This window comes from Antechinus flavipes, chromosome 1 (assembly GCF_016432865.1).
Source record: "Antechinus flavipes isolate AdamAnt ecotype Samford, QLD, Australia chromosome 1, AdamAnt_v2, whole genome shotgun sequence".
NCBI classification, from domain to species: domain Eukaryota; kingdom Metazoa; phylum Chordata; class Mammalia; order Dasyuromorphia; family Dasyuridae; genus Antechinus; species Antechinus flavipes.
This window is the reverse complement of record NC_067398.1, coordinates 344,139,229-344,159,074: the sequence shown is the minus strand read 5'-3', so window position 1 is coordinate 344,159,074 and position 19,846 is coordinate 344,139,229. Positions and strand designations below refer to the sequence as shown.

Below are 19,846 nucleotides of genomic sequence, written 5' to 3'. Positions count from 1 at the left end.
GCAAACTGGGTCTTATGATTAGATTAAGTTTCAAAAGACATAATTTTTTAGATCCATTCATTCATTTAAAAATATTTAATAGGTACCTAATATGTTCAAGGCACAATGCATTGTAATTCTATGCCAAGATGATTAAACTTAACCTCTTTGTCTTCAAAAATGTTATGATAATGTTGTGCAGAGAGTAATAGAGGATAGTATGATTTCATTGGTATAGGAATTCCAGTAAGGAAAATCTTCCAGTTCAGATTAGATACCTATAGTCCCTAAAGAGTTAAATAATTTGGCAGTCTTTCTGGCTTCAAGGCCAGCTTTGTAGCCATGATGTCTCACTGACTCCCATATGAAGATGGTATAAGTATGCAAGTAACTATAAAACAAATTAGAATGTGATAAATATGTAAGAAATGTACAAACACTAATGTAAGCATTCAAAAGAGAGAAAATCATTTTTTCCTACCCAAAAACGTATTCTCTATCTTCAACTATGATTTTTTTTTCTATTCAAAGTGTCAAGCAAAGTTTACATGCAGTTCTCTGATGCACTAATAAATGTGTTGCATTCATTTAAGGATACATACACCATAAAGAAGTATCAATTAACCATAGACCACATTACAGTTCTAAATGATCTGCCAAGAAGCAAGGTGAGACCACTAGGTGAAAATTCACAGGGTTGCAGATTAGTGAATTGAAAATTTCAAAAGGTGAGATCTATCAAGATCATAATATAAGTAACATTACCTTTCACCTCGGTTTGTCTAAGGTAAACTCTCAAGAAATGAGCTACATTTCTAGTTCTTCCTCACTCTGACTTCTCACATCAAGATGAAACTGTTCTTGCCACCCCCTTTATCAAATACTTTAAGAAATCAGTCATAGTCTAAGTTTGCTAAATAATCCTTAGTCATGGTAAGGGGAGAATTTAGAGTTGTGTAAATAGAACTGAGACTCTTCTATATAGCAAAGACAATTGCTTAATAGAAAATAATGATGATGATGCATTTATATCATACTATGTGGCAAGCACTATGTTAAACATTTTATCTTATTTGATCCTTATAACAACTTATATAACAACAGTGGAGTTTATGAGACTATCAAGTAAAAGAGTATAGAAGGAAAGAAAAAGGCCCAGGACAGAAGCTTGAGAGACAGCCACAGATACATGGGCATGTCCTGGTTAAAGATCCAGGAAAGGAGCAGAGAAGGAGTAGTCAGAAAAGTAGAAGGACCAAAAGAGAACAATGTCAAAAAAAAAAAAAAAAAAAACCTAGAAAGAGCAGACTCTTAAGGAGAAAAAGGTACTAGATGATGTCAAAAGCTACAGAGGTCAAGAAGATGAGGAACAAGAAAAGGGAACCAGATTTGGCAGTTAAAAATCATTAAAAACTTTTAAGAAAGAAGTTTCAGTTGTAAGCTGTCAAAAGCAATACTGCAGAGAGTTAAGAAACATTAAAGAGTATATAAGAGGAAGTGAAGACACTAAGTGTAGATGGCCTTCAAAGACTTTAATCATGAAAGGGAAGAAATACAGAATGGTAGTGAAGATGGATAAATCAAGTGAGGATTTTTTTTTTGAGAATGAATCATGGGTATGTTTGTATCTATTAGAGAAACAGCTAGAAGACAAGCAGAAATTGAAGATAAATAAGAGAATGGGAATAATATAAGAGGTAAACTGATGGAGAAAGTGAGATAGAATAAGATCACTTGTCAGCAGAAAGGTTAGGAATGAATAAATAGAATTTGGAATCATCAGCATAGAGATTATAATTTAATCCATGGGAGCTAATGAAATGACTAAATGAAAGAATGTAGAGGGAAAAGAGAAGGGGGTCTTGTACAGAGCCCCAGGAGACATTAGTCCTTACCAAGCATGATTTGGATAAAGATCAGCAAAGGAGCCTGAGGAGTAATCAGGAGGAAAACTAAGATAGAAAGCCTTGGTAACTTAAGGAGAAAAAGGTGTCAAGGAAAAGAAGATAATCACAAATGCTGCATCAAAACATCAAAGGCTGCAGAAAAATCAAAAGGATGACTATAGACAAAAGGCCATTAAATTTGGCAATTAAAAGATTGTAACTTTGCAAGTAGAAGAGAAAAAGTTGAATGTAAGCCATGTTATGGAAATAAAATAGCATCAGTTAGCAACTCATCAGATAGTTGGGTTCATGGAAACTCAGGAATCAAAAATAACATTGAATTTATAAACCCTGGAAACTGGAAGAACAGTGATATTTTTTAAAGAAAAAGGAAATTAAGTTCTATTCAAGAGAACATTGTACACAGCAACAAGATTATGTGATTATCAAGTCTGAAGGATGTGGCTTTTTTCAACAAGGAAGTGATTAAAGCCAATTCCAATAGATTTAGAAGGGAGAGAGCCATCTGCATCCAGAAAGAGGACTATTGGGACTTAATGTTGATCACAACATAGTATTTTCGTCTTTTTTGTTGTTATTTGCTTCCTTTTTGTTTTTTCTCATTTTTTCCTTTTTTTGATGTAATTTTTCTTGTGCAGCATGTAAATGTGGAAATATGTATAGAATTGCACATGTTTAACATATTGAATTGCTTTCTGTATGGGGGTGGAAGAAGAGAGGGAAAAATTGAAACAAGGATTCGCAAGGGTAAATGTTGATAACATCTTCACATGTATTTTGAAAATAAAAAAGTATTTTGAAGAAAGAAAGTTTGTTTTGGGAGAAATGCAATGAGTTTTCCCATTGCTACCTACATAGTTTTAAAAATCACTTTTTGTCATGTCCTTAACATTCATAGCAGGTATCAATTTGATCTGTATTGTATCATTCTTGACATTTTTTCAAGGAAATAAGGGGAGTAACTAAAAAGATCCAAGACTCAAGGAACCCATTTACTAACAAAAATTTTTTAAAATTGAGAGAAGGTAAGTCAGGTAATTGAGGATGAATAACTAAGAGAAGCAATTTCAAAAATGCTAAAAGTCAGATCAAACTAAAGAATATGAAAGAAGGGAATGAGCTTGATACAAAGATGCTGTTGTTCAGTCATGTCTGACTATTTGTGACTCCATTTCAAGTTTTCTTGGCAAAGATTTTGAAATGGTTTGCCATTCCCTTTCCCAACTCATTTACAGATGCAGAAAATGAGGCAAATAGAATTAAGTGACTTGCCCCAGAGTGAAGCTGAATTTGAATTCAGGGTTTTCTGACTTCAGGCATGATTTTTTATCCACTGCCACCTAACCACTTGTGGGAAACCTCTAGAATTGCATTTTTCATATAGGAACAAAGACTTAGAGAGCTGACCAACTTAGTTATACAAAACAAGATAGTGTGCCAGTGAATTGATAAACTGATTTTTAAAAATCACCCCAAAACAAGAAGTGGTTTAAAGTTAACTGTAAGCACTGAGTGCACATGCTTAATAAATCAATTAATATTAATTTCTCCTCCCCCAAAGGAAGAATTTTCTACCATTTTTGAATATGGGCTGTATAATGAGAGAGAAGAACATGCAAAGGGAGGATCAGAAAGTCTTTTAGCTTCTTAGTCTCCAAACAATTGAGGTGAGGAAGTCAGCCTCCTAGCAAAAGCTAACTTTTCAGTGCCAATAAACTTTTTTTTGCCAGTCTAACTTTTCTAGTTTGTAAATTCTTTTATGAAGGACTTGCACCAACCCGAAGGGGTTCCCACAACTCTCTGCCCTGTGTCAAGCTTCATCATTTTCCCTCCATATCTGGAATGTTATCCTTCCTTAGCTCTGCCTCAGAGACTCCTTCAAGTTACATCTCAAACACTCCCACCTACATGAAGCCTTTCTTGATCCCTCAACTTCTAATGCCTCTTATCAAATTATCTTATTTAGTTCAACAACTTTTATATTCATTCTACATATGCTTATAGAGATTGCTATTTTCTTTTTGATTATAATGTTATTTCTTTTCCAGTAGGGATTTTTTCAAGTATTCTGTTTCTACAGCGCTGATCACAGTGATTGTCATGGAATAGGCATTTAAATATTTTTTGATTTGAGATCAATAAAAGGAAGAAGCAAAATCAGTTCCTATTTTATTCCTGATTTCTCTAAAAAAGAGAATGATCTTTTGATTTATAGAACCAAAAAAAAAGTATAAAGTAAGAAGAGAGATGATAAAAGAGCTATAGCTATTGCTAACAATAAATCCCAGTCACAAGATCTGGAAAAAATATAACCCAGAGAACAAAAAGAATATTTGGGATATAACTCAAGATGGTGCTTTGACAAAAAAAACAGAGGGACAGGTAGATGGTGTGGTGGATAGAGAGCCAACCCTGAAGTCAGGAGGACCTGAGTTCAAATTTGACCTCAAATGCTTAATATTTCCTAGCTGTAACCCTGGGCAAGTCACTTAACTCAAAATGCCTCAGGAAAAAAAAAATCTGCTTACTGATAAATCTAGTTTTCAAGTCTGAGCAGATGAGTGCTCAATTAGAAAACTCTCTCTACCAATGCAAATCAGATCAGCAACTGTACAACATAGATACTTAAAAACATTACCCTGAGGACACCGAGTTTAAATGATTGGCTCAGGATCAGACAGCCAGTATGTGATAAAGCCTACTGCATTAAAGTAGATAAAATGTTGCCCTAAATTTTGAAAAAAATGAAGATGATTCTTAAATCCATTGACTGATAAGCTTCACTTTGATTCCTGATAAAGTTATAGAGCATATTCTCTAACCAGATAGTTTACAATTACTCAGAAAGAGAACCCAATTATCACTATAAGCCAACAAGAGTTCATTAAGAAAAGGTCATTCCATCCAACTCAATATCCTTTTTATTTTTATTTTTGGCCTGGATTTGAGGTCAAGTTTTTTTTTTTTATATATCTTGTAAAGCCCACTTTCTACTAGATTATACTATCTCTCCATCACAACAATACCCCTTACTGAAATCTAGTAATGAAGCTTATTCATGATATAAAAGTGATCCTGTATTCTATATAATAAAGTAGATCATGAACATTCCATCAACATACTGTACCTGTATTTTAACAAGACATCTGGTAAAATATCATGCATTGCACAATAGTGCAATTAGGTTGATTTGGAGTTCCAAGAGTTATGAGTTTGATCATTATCAATCTGTAGAAATGAATATAGGTACTGTAGGGCTTTCTCTTGGCTCCTCTCTTTTTAACTGTTTTACAAATGATATTATGAAAACAGAGATGTAATAGTTATCAAATATATAGATGACATGAAGTTGAAAGGGACAGATAATATGTTTGATAACAAAATCAAGATTCAGAAAGTTCTTGATCTCAGGTTAGAACAAAAGGATAAAAATTATTTGGTAAAAATTAATGAAAAGTAAATTTAAAACATTTCACCTAGATTAAAAAAAGAACCCAAATTCAGAACAATAAATTCATGACTAAACAACAATTTATGGAGGGGGGAATTCCTGGAGCTTCTTAGTGACTCTAAACTCAGCATGGGTCAAAAGTGTGAAATGGTGTCCAAAAGAACTAATATGACCTGAACTTGATTTAAGTGACAAAATGTTCAGAATGAGTAAGCTTATACTTTACTCTGCCCTGGTCAGAACACATTTGGAGTATTATGTTCAGTTTTAAACTTCATATTTTACAAAGGATATCAACAAACTGGAGCATATTCAAGAAGAGTGACCAGAATAGTGAGAGGCCTGGAAATTATGCCATATAATTAATTATCACATAAGGATATTTTGCTTGAAAAAGAGAAGACATAAAGCAAGGTAGGAATGATAGTGGTCTTCAAGTATTTGAAGAGCTGGCACATGAAAGCAAGATTGAACTTGTTCTGCTGGGCCATGGGGAACACAACTGCCAACAGCAGAGTAGCTGATAAATTTGTGATCTGCTTACTGATAATATTATCCTTCAAAAGATGGAGGAAATAAAAAGAGAAATGACTATTTGGAACCAGTGCTGACCAAGGAGTTGCTGTCTACTGAGACAGAAATGTGATTAGATGTGGGTAGGGTGGGTAAAGACTCTATCATCATAAAGTTTGTGAAAAAGAACAGAAGAGTCATGAAGAACTTTGGCATGTACCCTGAAATATGAGAACAGAGTCCAAAAGTTTAGGAAGGATCTAAAAAAATCTAATATTTTGCAGAAGTTAATCCAAAAGAACTGGGAAATTCTAATGAAACTGTGGATAATTAAAGAGAAATCTTTGTGTGGACTGGAGTCCTGGGTCCTTCAATTCATTAATTTAGAAACTGAAGCTCAGAGGAACTGATTAACCTGTTCAAATCACAGAACAATTTAATGGCAGAGCCAGAACTAGCACCCATTTCTCCCAACCTCAAGCTTGCATTCTTTTTTTCTTTCTTTTTTTTCAATACTAATCCATCAGAAGCAACTACAGTCAAAAAAAGAACACTGGGAAATGAATGTAAACTGCTTGCATTTTTGTTTTTCTTCCTGGGTTATTTATATCTTCTGAATCCAAATCTCCCTGTGCAACAAGAGAACTGTTCGGTTCTGCACACATATATTGTATTTAGGATATACTGTAACCTATTTAACATGTATAGGACTGCTTGCCATCTTGGGAAGGGGGTGGAAGGAGGGAGGGGAAAAATCGGAACAGAAGTAAATGCAAGGGGTAATTTTGTAAAAATGTACCCTGGCATGGGTTCTGTCAATAAAAAGTTATTAAAAGGAAAAAAAATACTAATCCATGATTTATAGCTATAATACAACACTGAATAAGCATTTTAAAAACTGCCTAATAATTATAATATAAATCATTCAAAAGTAAAGTATCTTTTTCTCAATATGTTCTTTGTTGTTATTCAGTCATTTTTCAGTCGTGTCTGACTGCTTGTGACCTCTTCTGGTGTTTTCGTGGCAAAGGTTTTAGAGTAGATTGTCATATCCTTTCCAGATCATTTTACATATGAAAAAATTGAGGCAATATATCAGATTACTTGCTGCCTTGGGGAGGGAGGAGGTAAAAAAGGGAGGGAGGAAATTTTGAGAACACAGAGTTTTACCATAATGAAAAAGTATTTTTACATATATTCGAAAAAAAGAAAATGCTATTGCGGAGGGGGAAGCCATTGAGGTAAACAATGGTTTGACAGATTTGACCTTAGGAAAATGAGGTTGTTGGTTTTTTTTTTTAACTTTAGGTCTGGCACTTTATCTGGGCCTATGTGTGTGTACACATACAAACATATACATATATGTATTTATGTGTATTTATGTGTATGCATGTATGCACACATATACATACTATCATCTCCTTGAGTAATTCCCCAGTTCCTCATTATAGGATGATTTTAAGAAGGAAATGCTAGCAGAGTGCAAAATTTGGCAGACCCCATCTAGATAAGAAGTATGTGCCATATAGTCTATATACAAACCGTACTAGTTAAATGTATACAAACTAATCAACTGAAGATTGGCCATGGATAAACTCTTTTTGCCCAAAAACCAATTCAGTGATTTTCCCAACTATTATTTTTTACCCTTGCAAACTATACTGTATTTAAGAACTCATATATATGGTTTATATTTCTGGTGTACAGATTTTTATAAGTATTTAATGTATAGGTCATTGCAACTAGGCATTCTTTGTACTTTTATTCCTGTTGACTAGCACAATATTTGAAATATAGTAGGCCCTTTACAATATTTTTTGATAAAAGAGCTGACATTTTCATTTGAAATCATTATGAAACCATGGCTATTTTGAAGTTGAAGAATATATTTTATGTACTTGTATGTGCATAAATATACAAAATGTCAAATATATATGCAGAATTTTGTTCTCAAAACATAAAGCTTATATTGTCAGGGTATTCATTTTCCATTTGAATCTACCAGTAAGATCCAGTATAAAACAATCTAACTGTTACGTGGATCCAACTAGAAATTTCATTGACAAAAAGATAGAATAAGAATGAAGAAGCTAGGTGGTGGAATAGAAGGAACACTGGGTTTGGAATCAAGAAGACTCATCTTTACACATTTAAATTCAGACACTTACAGAGTTGTGTGACTCTGGGCAAATCAATTAGTCACATTTGCCTCAGTCCCTCACATATAAAATGAGCTGGAAAAAGAAATGGCAAAGGACCCCAGTATCTTTGTCAAGAAAAACCCAAATTGAGTCAAAAAAATTGGACACAACTGAAAAAATGACTGAACAACAACTACTAATACTGAATGAATTAATTGACAGTTAGTTGCTAGTTAATTGTGCCACTTGATACAGAGACCAAGCAATCAATAAAGATTAGAATTTGTTGGTTGGAGAGATGGTTAGGGAGATGAAGAAAGATAAGAAAATTTACATGTAACATTCATCAAATCTAAAAAAAAAGTTATTTCTCCTAGAAAAAGAGGAAAAAAATGATCTCAGCAAGCTATAATGGCTTTTAAACAATATCTTGTGCAATATCTTGCATAAAGGGAATAAAAAAAGTATAGCACAGTAACAGGAAAATAAGAATGGCTTAGATTTGTGTAGAGCTTTAAGGCTTGAAGGATGTTTACCTTGCCACAATTCTTGTGAGATAAGCCACTAAATCCCTATTTGGATGATTTATTATGGTAGACAGGTGACTTGGGATTCTCAAGGGCTAGGCAGTTTCTATTCACTAGAGAGGCTTCAAATTTCAGTCCAATAATAAACTAGATGTTGTCCAAACATTAGTCCCAGATAATTAATTCTGATGGACATGACTCTTTTCAACAGTGCGGTGATTCATGCCAATTTCAATACACTTGTGATGGAGAGAGCCATCTGCATCCATAAAGAGGACTATCGGGACTAAATGTGGGTCACAACATAGTATTTTCACCTTTTTGTTGTTGTTTGCTTGCTTTTTGTTTTTTTTCTCATTTTTTCCCTTTTTGATCTGATTTTTCTTGTGCATAATGAAAACTGTGGAAATATGTATAGAAGAATTATACATGTTTAACATATATTGGATTACTTTCTATCTAAGGGTGAAGGTGGGAGAAGGGGAGAGAAAAATTAGTAACACAAGGTTCTGCAAGAGTGAATGTTGAACACTATCTTTGCATATATTTTGAAAATAAAAAGCTATTATTAAAAAACAAAGATTAGCTCAGCTGACTTGTTGACAGGATGCTTTCCTCACAAAAACTACATGAAGCAAAATTTTAAAAATATTCACTCAAAATAACACTTAGGTTTCATCTCATACCCAATAAATTGATAACAAAAGATTGGAATAGTCCATTTTAGAAGGAATATGGGAAGATAAGCACATTAATTCATGCTATAGATTAGTATTATATTAGAAATAAATTTGAAATAATTCAAATGAAATAATTAAAATGTCTATACTTCTCGACCCAGAGATTCCATTTCTAGACATAAACCCCAAGGAGGACATTGACAAAAGAAAGATTCCATTTATAATAAAATCATTTAGAACAGCATTTGTTTTTTGCTTTAGCTAAGAAGGAGAAAAAAAGTAGATACCTTTAAGTTTGAGAATGACTAAACAAATCATTATGAATCAATTAAATATTCTTGTGCTGTAAGAAATAGTAGCACAGACATATAAACTGACATAAAGTAAGTAAACAGAGCTGGGAAAAAATATACAACAATATAAATGGGAAAAACAATAACACAAAAAGAATCGAAACAAATTACAAAGATCAAGTTTGGCCCCAAAGAAGAGACATTAGGAAAAAACCCTCCACCAACTCTTGGCAGGTGAAAGGTGACAGTCCAGAGGTGTAGAATACTGAATATAGTATCAGATTTTTTTCACTGAGTTGGTTGGTTTTGCTGATTTTTCCTATTCTTTTTTTTTTTAGTAATCATTGTCACTGTTGTTATAGGGATGTTTCTCTGGGATAATGGAGAGGGATGCATGGAGAATGTAAGGTAATGTAAAAACAAGATATTAATAAAATTTGGTCTTATGTTCAAACTTATTTGTAGCTTGTTTTGTAAGTTGTAATTTTAGTTACTTGTCCAAAAACATATTTATAACTGAGATCCTAAATGGATAAAACATATATCTGCTTTATGATTTGCTGTACTTGGGGAATATTGTAAAATCACAGCAGAGTTTTTAAAAGCATTTCTCTTATAACTGACATAAGGAAGATAGTACAAATATCATATTCTCCTCATTTTATGAATCAGAAAATAGACTCACAAAGGACAGGGAATTTGCCTGAGTTCCAGCAGGTAAGAAGGGACAGTGCTAAGATTCAAATCTAGAATTTTCCTGATTCTAATTTCTCCAAACTACCCAATCTCTCATCTTCTATGGTATTGCCAAAACCTAATATCATGTGAATCAAAATGGTGTACTGCATATAATATTTTCAAAGACAAAGAAGGGATTTGAGATACATTATTGTGACACTCTCAATGAGTTTTGAAGGAGAGAATTACCTAAGAAATATGTTTTTTTTAAATCTGTCTAGAATATTTTATACATTTTTGCATAAGTAATAAGTATAGAACTAGAAAAATGGACCAGGACAAAGTATTTTTAAAATCTAGGAAAGAAATGAAAGTTACAAGATTGTAGGTAGAAAAAGATATATTCTAGAATTATTCTTTCATTTTTCAAATGAATAAACTAAGGTCTAAAGAAATGAACTAACATCACCAATCATGTGGGTAATTTAGACTCAGGATTTAAATTCAGATCATATGCTTTATCCACTGGAGTATGTGTTACTATTCAAGGGAGGTTTTGAGCTTTTGCTATAACACATGTGAGTTGACGTCATAAAGTAAATAACTTGCACCATGATAAATGGGAATTTTGATATAAAACTCGCATGCATTTGTAAGAAGCAATATTAAATGGTATGTCTTGCTATGTGAGCCCTGCCCTATAACTCTAGACTATGAATTCAACTCTCATCATTCTGGATAGATCCATAACACCACGACTCTCTGAAGCACTTGGGCATCCCAGGCTGAATGGCGTATTACATTGACCTGATTTATATTAAAATAACCATCTTTAAGATAGGAAATAATATTTTCTTCCTTTTTCAGACCTGAAAAATGAACTCTTAAGAAAAATAAAAAGCAGTCTTTACTCCATGGTAACAGCAAAGATTAGAAGACATACTTGACTAATAGCTCTAAGGATCTCTACTTAAGTCAGTTGGAATGATAATTCTGTCCTCAATATGAACAAGACTTGGAGTCACCCTTTTGTCCAAAAAAAGAACAGCTCTTCAGTTTAGTAAACAAAAATTGTGTTATCTTTAATTGTATATCACTTGTTCAGATAATTCACTTGTTTTTGCAACAGGTATATGAAGTAGGCCATGACTCTACAATAATTCACATTTTAAAATGAGAAAAATGAGACAAAAGGTTAGATGACTTGTCCCAAATAGAGTAAGGATTATGATAGGTGTGAAACCGTGTCCCCTTTAATCTGTAAAATAATTATTCTGAAACTGTGTCTCCTTTGATCTGTAAAAGAAGGGAGATTCGGGGTCTCCAACTCCAAAAAGTCTGGAAAGAAGCATATTTTCCAGACAAACTTGTTCTAAGATAAATGGCTTCATTCAACAGGAGATCTTGGGCAAATCACTCCCCATTGATCTTTTGGGTAGCGGGATCTTCAGGAATTTTATTCAATTGGAGTTCTGGGTCTGATATTGAGTGGTTTCAAACTCCAAGAGAAGTATCTAGGCCTGGGGGCATTGGCTCTCTTTTCAACTGGAAATCTTAGCCTCAGACTGTTATAAAGGACAATTCTAAACTCCAAATCTTTGCAGAAGTCCGAGGTAGTATGCTTTGTCAAGGGACCTCTCCTCTTGGCACAGCTGCCTACCAGGATACCTGCCCTCTGTGAAGAGACCTTCTTCTCAGTTATAGCCTTTTATTTCCCTAACAGGACTTTGCCACTCAGAAGTCTGCCTTCCTAGCAAAGCTGACTTCTCAGTGCCAATAAATTTCCCTTTTTCCAATCAAACTTTTTGGGTTTGTGAATTCTTTTCTCATTAGACTTGTGCCTCTGACCAAAGAGGGGATTCTCATATCAATTCTCTATAGCATCAATTAGAACTCAAATTTTGCAACTCTGTTCTGAATGCTACAATGAATTCATACCTTCAAATGTTCTGTTCCTAGTCTGCTGTATGATTTTTCCTCCATCCTTTTTGCTATAGCCAGCCCTCAGCACTTCATGTAAAGCCAGACCATAGAGAAGAATGGCATCATGGAATCCTTCCACAAACATGTTAACCTGAAAAGGTAATAATATCAGTTAGCTGAGACCAAGTGCCAAATTATTTCTCTTAATGAATATTAACTAGGATCTTGATCATTAACCCCATTTATGCCTTAGGAAAATATGTATTGTTGTTATGTTATTTTCAATTGTGTCTGATTCTTTGTGACTTTATTTGGGGTTTTCTGGACAGAAGTACTGGAGTGGTTTGCTGTTTACTTCTCCAACTCATTTTATAGATGAGGAAACTAAGACAAACAGGATTTAGTGACTTGCCCAGCATCATACAGTTAGTGTCTAAGGTGAGATTTTCAGGTAGATGAGTCTTCCTGACTCCAGAACCAATGTTCTGTGCAATGTGGTACCACCTAGCTTCCCCTAGGGTCTATCATTTCTGCTTTAAAGTTCCTGGGAACTCTTCTGCACAGTATTACAATGCCTGAGTTTAATCATTAAATTCATATTTGGATTCTATGACTTTGTCAGCTATTGAATGGCTTTCTGGGAGGGATAAGAACAAATCTCCAAGTTTCTAACACTAGTTGTTGAGTTCATCTTAAAATCACTACCTCAAAGAACATAAGAAAAAAAGAGGGGCAACTGGGCAATATTGATTGGTGTAAAATTATCTTTTGTGAACTTAGGATACAGATTTTCTTTTTTATTATTATTATAGCTTTTTATTTAGAAGTTATATGCATGGGTAATTTTATAGCACTGACAATTGCCAAACCTTTTGTTCCACTTTTCCCCCTTCTTCCTACCCCCTCCCCCAAATGGCAGGTTGACCAATACATGTTAAATATGTTAAAGTATAAATTAAATACAAAATAAGTATACATGTCCAAAGCTATTTTGCTGTACAAAAAGAATTAGACTCTGAAATAGTGTATAATTAGCCTGTGAAAGAAATAAAAAATGCAGATGGACAAAAATAGAGGGATTGGGAATTCTATGTAATGGTTCTTAGTCATCTTCTAGAGTTCTTTCGCTGGGTATAGCTGGTTCAATTCATTCCTGCTCCATTGGAACTGATTTAGTTCATCTCATTGCTGAAGAGGACCACGTCCATCAGAATACATCCTCATATAGTATGTTGTTGAAGTATATAATGATCTCCTGGTCCTGCTCATTTCCCTCAGCGTCAGTTCATGTATGTCTCTCCAGGCCTTTCTGAAACCATCCTGTTGGTCATTTCTTACCTAACAATAATATTCTATAACATTCATATACTACATTTATGCAGCCATTCTCCAATTGATGGGCATCCACTCAGTTTCCAGTTTCTGGCCACTACAAAGAGGGCTACCACAAACATTCTTGCACATACAGGACCCCTGCCCTTCTTTAAAATCTTTTTGGGATATAAGCCTAGTAGTGTAGGGTATAGATTTTCCAAGAAATCATGAAATGTTCAGTTGAGCAATCAGAGTCTTAGAGATAATTTTTTTTGTATGAAAAAGTAACTAAATTTTAATAAATGCCATTCAGTTATATTGTAAGTCTTCACATTAATATCTAAAAAAAGGGAAAAAGGCATACTTTAACAACTCCAATTTTTAAAAATTCCCATGGTAGAGTCTCCTCCCTCTTTTTGGTATTCCATTCTTGCTCTCTGCAATGTTGGAACTTCCTGTATCATACATGAAATTAATGTACATGAAAATACTTGCAATTAATTTCTCCTGATTAATCAATCAAGCATTAAGCATCTCCTATGTATCTGGCCCTGTGATATGGAAGATAAAAAGACAAAGCAAAATACTTCAAGTCCTCAATGAATTAATGTTCTATTGGGGAAAATAGCATATCTACATAAAAACATAAATATAAAAATAAATAGGTGAAAGGTTTAATACTGGAGGAAAACAGTCCACTTGGATTCTCATTTCTAGTGCTGTATTCAAATCCAACTTAATTTGCAAGTGAATCTGACACATCCCCCTCTTTCTCTACAGATGGCTAATTTTCTCTTTCCCTCTAGGGACACAATTAGCACAGGTGAGACCAGCTGTGGGTGGAGACCTGTTAGCAGCACTGTTTGATACCAAAAATCTGTCATAACACCTACCTCATAGGCCTCAAGCCAGAAGCAAAACCCTAGTGTTGAGATTCTTTCACAAGTAGCAAATCCTCACACTTAGGTTTGCTTTTTAATGGAAGGAATGCCTCCTAACACATTCTAGATACTGGAAATTTGAAGTTTAAGGAAGAAAATAAGTATATGGAAGTACAAAGGCAAAAATAGAAGGGGGAAAAAAGCACCTTAACATCAAGTTGTCCTTGAAATTCTCTTTCCTGGTGGATTAGGGGACCATATGGAAATTAAAAATAATTTCTATATCAAGACTGCACCTAAATATGCACTGAATTATTTTCACTGGCCTCAGGAAAAGAGATCCTCTGGATAAACTGTTCATGGACTTCATACTTCTCAGTCCTAGAAAATATTTCCTCAATTATTATAAACAAGCCTTTCCTAAATACCTAAATTGATTTGGCTGATGCTGAATACTGTCCAAATAACATTAAAGAGACATAATGCAGATGTTAGAGGAATTTACCATCTAAGCCATATAATAGTGATGTCAGAGACAAACAGAATAGTCATAGAAGTGCACTGAGATTATAAACTGAATGAAGAAATATCCCCAGGATGACAGTCAAATCATGAATGATAAATATTTGTACTATGTAGTTAATTGTTTATCACTGGAATGAAGTAGGAGTCATTATCTTTCTTATATTCAATTTGGGGAAATTTCATGGGAGAAATGAGATTATGCTCTAACATTTCAAAGTTAGAACATATTTAATATAGGTTATCCATAGTTTTATCATATTTTTCCTGTGTTGACCCTTACTAGATATAAGTAACAAATTGGTCAGAATCTTTACTATAGTATTGGGAAGAACGGGATTTTCATCATTTGGTTTCTTTACTAATAACATTCATCAATTACACCATGTATTTCAGGAGAGGGTAGTAACATAATAATTTATTGAGCAATGAGTGATGACTAATAACTTATGAAATAAAGCATTTCTAAATGTTAATATTTCTCTTTGTGTATGTGTGTGTCTCTCTTTTTCTCTCCCCTCCCCTTTCTTATAAAACAATCTTATATTCAGGGGAATCCTTAATGCTTGTGAATGAGATGAGGTGAGATCTTTCAAGACAGTTGTAAAAATCGAGTAAGGCTTCATCTACTTCAGAGTTTGAGTAGGCTTTTAGACTTTGAAGATTGAGTCCAGGGCATACCTAAGTCCCCTTCCTGCTATCCTCCCACGACATCAGCATCTCCTTATTTCAGTCAAATTATGGGCAACTATGTACTTATTGGTCAAGTTCAATTTCTTGGGTAGTTCCCATGTTTAGAATGTAAGATCCTCAGCCAATAAGGATGGTTAGAGGTGGGAGGGGATATTTGCTAGGGATTAAAAGTGTTGACCCTATCCCCTATGGGGCTTCCTCCCTTCGATTGTCTGCTCCATGGGTGGGACGCCCTTCTCACAAGAATGTATAATAAATAAACTTTGCTTTACTTCTAGAGATCTCTCCAGCTTTTTTTATTAAATCACCATTTCTGAACCACACATTTGTATTCACAACTTTCAACATAATAGCAAAGAAAGACACTTCTCAGCTCTTCTCTAAAGTAGGAGTAATTAGTCCTTGTCATTAACTCCCCAGGATCCTTAAATCTAGAGAACACTTGTAAATCACTTGGTGTTTATCAGAAGAAAGCTACTTAAATGCAAAACAATATCAAATCCTGCCTGGTTCTTACTTTGTAGTATTCATATGTACTGAAATAAATAATATGGTGACTCTGTCTTCCTATTATAAATCTTTAGTTCCCAGCCTTCAGTGAGGATACAAATTTTCTATCTTCTGCAAAAGGTTTGCAAAGACTCCTCAAAAAAAAAGTTCACTTCCCAAACTCCCCCACCACAAAGAATGAAAAGCATTTGTAAAGAGTAGTAACGGCTAGAAGAAGGTAGAAACTCTCTTGTTATAGCAATATGACCACCTATGTAATAATGTGTTCTTCTGCCCTGAAGATGCAGTCTTGGATCACCAGCTCTGCAGAAGCAAAGGCAGAGATTGCAGCTGAAAGGTAGCCTTTACTTTCTGTCTGTGAATTTGGGTGATTGGGGAAGAAGAGGAAATCTTTGATATGGTGAAATAAACAACCTGAGACACCAAGAGTGGGAAGGAACTTTAGAAACTATCTAGTTGAATCCCTTAGTTTTACAATTCCTTCCTAAAATCTAGCCTAATTAATACAATGGTTTTTTAATCATCTCATGTTTCTCCACACTTCAGTTCATCTTCAACATTGCTGCCAAAGCGATTTTACATGATCACAAATCTGATTTTGTCACTCACCTATGTAATCAACTCCCTGATTGCCTTTAGGATCAAATATAAACTCTTCTTTTATCATTTAAAGCCCTTTATAACCTTGTCAGGTTGAAACTTTCCATGATTATTTTATATTACTCCCCTATACTTGGCAATCCAGACAAACTGGTATTTTCTATTTGCCACAAATAACGCCCCATGTCTCATCTCTTGTCTCTTTGAAGAATGGACATTCTTCAATGTCTGGATAACACTTCGTTCCCCACCATACTCCACAGAATTCAAAATGAAGCTTATACTCTGCCTTCAACATGAAGACTTTCCTAATCTTGGCAACTGCTAATGCCCTCCCTTTCAAACTACTTTGTATTTAAGTACTTTGGACTTAACTTCTTTTTATTCTCTTTATTTTTCTTGTACAAAAACTTACATATATATTATCCTATTACAAAGTAAATTGCTTGTCAGTAGGTGTTTTTTTTTCCCAATTCACTGTATTTGTATCACAGTGTCTAACAGAGCATCTGAAACATAGTAGGCACTTAATGCATTTTGGTTGGTTGATTTATTATAAATCAGGAAACTGAGGCAGTGAACATTTAAGTAACTTGTCCAAAGTCACAAAGGTAGTAAGGTAGATTTAATTAAGTCATCTGGCTCCAAATCCCTGCACTCCTTCCATGTATCTTCCATGCTGCTTCACATGGTAGAAACTAAACATGATAGTTCTACTCTCCTTAAAAAGAGTTTGCCATAATAATCGTTACTGATTTTTTCCATTTTTCTTCTTTTTTAACTCTCTCTCCATTTTCACCATTCTGTACTTTTTGGAAATTTTGATTTGAGTGGACATTTACCAAGCTTTTTTTTTTTTTTTTTGTAAAAGTTGTTTTTACCTTTACTCCTCTTCTTTGTTTTTAAAAGAAATGGGTAGTGATATGGGGACCTGTGATTTCATTGGTATGAGGAACTTCTCAGGGAGAAAACCTCCTTGATTTATGTTGGTTGGTACTTCTCTGCAATCTAAAATGTTTTAGATTTGTCAAAAGCTTAGTTTCTTAAACTATGGGGAGAATGGGGTCAATTAACTGGATGTGGGCAGTCATGAAATTATGACTTATTATCAATAAATATTTGATTTGCATACCTATTTTGGATATCTATAGATACAGAGTTGTGTAAAAATTTCTCAAGTGAAAAGGGGTCCTGAGTGAAAAAAGATTAAGAACCCTGGCCCAAAACACATGAATACAACATGAATAATATAGCTTGGAATATTTCACCTTTCTTCTTTGTAAGACCTTACTAACAAATTTACATTTTAAACTGTTGTTGCTTTATGCTGACATATCTTTTAATTTGGCAAAGAAATTCAAGTGTTTTCTAGATGAAAAGATTTCTAGACTCTTTTAGCTTCCTCATAATAATTGTTTCATGTCAATTATTTCTGTATGTTAATGATAGATGCTTATTCCTTTATCCTTTCCCATTTTTGCTTTTGTTTTTGCACCGGCAGTTTCTTTAAATCAAGTTCATGCTACTTTAATACTTTAACTCACTTTAATTCTTTCCTCTAATTTTTTTGTCCTTTGTTTTAACAAGTATATAGAGTATATATATGGACAGCTGATTCAAACATTATATCAGTCAGTAATTGATTATATTTCCTGTTTTAAAAGATATACTTAATTTCATTTTTTCATATTATTTGTTGCTTATTATGTATAGTTTTTACACAATCTTTATGAAAAAAATATTTCTGATATATAGGATTGAGGTTTCCATGTACATTAGAAACCATGGTCTTTGCTTGTTTCTTTGTCCTGAACTATATTTTGGAATACATTTTATTTCTTGCAATTCTTCTTTATGCTACTTCTATACTGAAACCAAAAAGTATCCATATATATGTTGTCTAAATTTGCAGACAATAAATTCTTTGGAGAATTTCTCTCCCTTCTCAGATTCTGCTTTGGGAGGTGTTACAGATGCTGTAATTATATTTATAATAGTCTTTTTGCTTATGTTTATCATAATTACCAAAACACAAAATGACCAAATGTTCTATAAAATGCTACTTCTTGTTTTTGGCAGGGATAGATGGTAAGTCCAAATTTGTCAAATCCTTCATTGGACTTTCCAATTATGTACCTATGAGCCAACCTTCCTTTTAGCTACAACTTTAGTGCTGAACTTGGAGTCAGAAAAATTGGGCTTCACATTCTACCTCTGACACTTATTGGTAGTGTGAATATGGACTTAATCACTGAGAACATCAGCTTCCTTATCTGTAAAATGATGGAGTCACTTAATGATTATGGCTTTCTCAAGGAATGTAGCCATGAACAGTAAGAAGGCTATGACAATTTTTTTGTCCTTTGCTTTAGCAGGGATAGTTAGATCAAGTGAAGTTTTTTTTTTTTTTTTTTTTTTTTTTTTTTTAGGATAGAGGAGATTTGGACTAGTTTGTAGACAGCAGCAAAAGAATCAATAGGGAGGGAGAGACTGATGGTTAGAGAAAGAATGGGAATGATAGTAAGCATGATCTACTAGAGAATATAAGAGAAGATGGGATCAAGGGTACGTGCAAAGTGATTTGTCAAAAAAGGCCATGTTTTCTTTATGAAATAGGAGTGAAAGGAAAGATCTTAGGGAAGACATCTGAGAGATCTGGGAAGACAGAAAAGGAGTTCTTAGTTCCCTCCATTTTTTTTCTGGTGAAATATGGGTAAGGACTCAGCTAAGAGGAAAGGAGGAGTTAGTACCTTGGGAAGCTTGAAAATGGATGAAAAGATGTGAAATAAATGCTTTGGTGAGCAAAATAATGGATCTATTATGAAAGTATAAAAGAATTGCCTTGCTTCAGTGGGGCATTATGTGTTAAGATTCTTCAGTTAAGATTATGTAATCTAAATTTGTTATGGATTCAATTATTGTAGTTTTGTGATTTTCTCCAACTCCATTCAGCAGCATGGGTAAAGGTCTTAAGGAGGAGAATGTTGTAGGTAATCTAAGGTTATAGTTGTCAAGGCACGATCAGGACAAAGGGGTGAGTAATACAAGTATAGAAGAAAGTAGAGTAATGAGGTACTAATTTTGTTCAGTTATTTAGTCACATATGCCTCTTCATGACCCTATGTCCATAGAGTTTTCTTGGCAAAAAAAACTAGAGTTTCTTGCCATTTCCTTCTCCAATGGATTAAGCTATACAGATATGAAGAAATGTGCCCAGTCACACAGGATCACATA

The 19,846-nt window shown here is 34.0% G+C and overlaps 1 protein-coding gene across 2 annotated transcripts in view; it reads right to left on the bottom strand.

The window, feature by feature from the left end:
- NPR3 (natriuretic peptide receptor 3) overlaps positions 1–19,846 on the bottom strand; it is an 81,162-nt gene that overhangs the window by 14,235 nt on the left and 47,081 nt on the right. For both annotated transcript variants that reach the window (XM_051969536.1, XM_051969537.1), the window contains exon 4: positions 12,108–12,243. In XM_051969536.1, the coding sequence (XP_051825496.1) occupies positions 12,108–12,243 (136 nt within the window). The remainder of the gene's footprint in view (positions 1–12,107; positions 12,244–19,846) is intronic.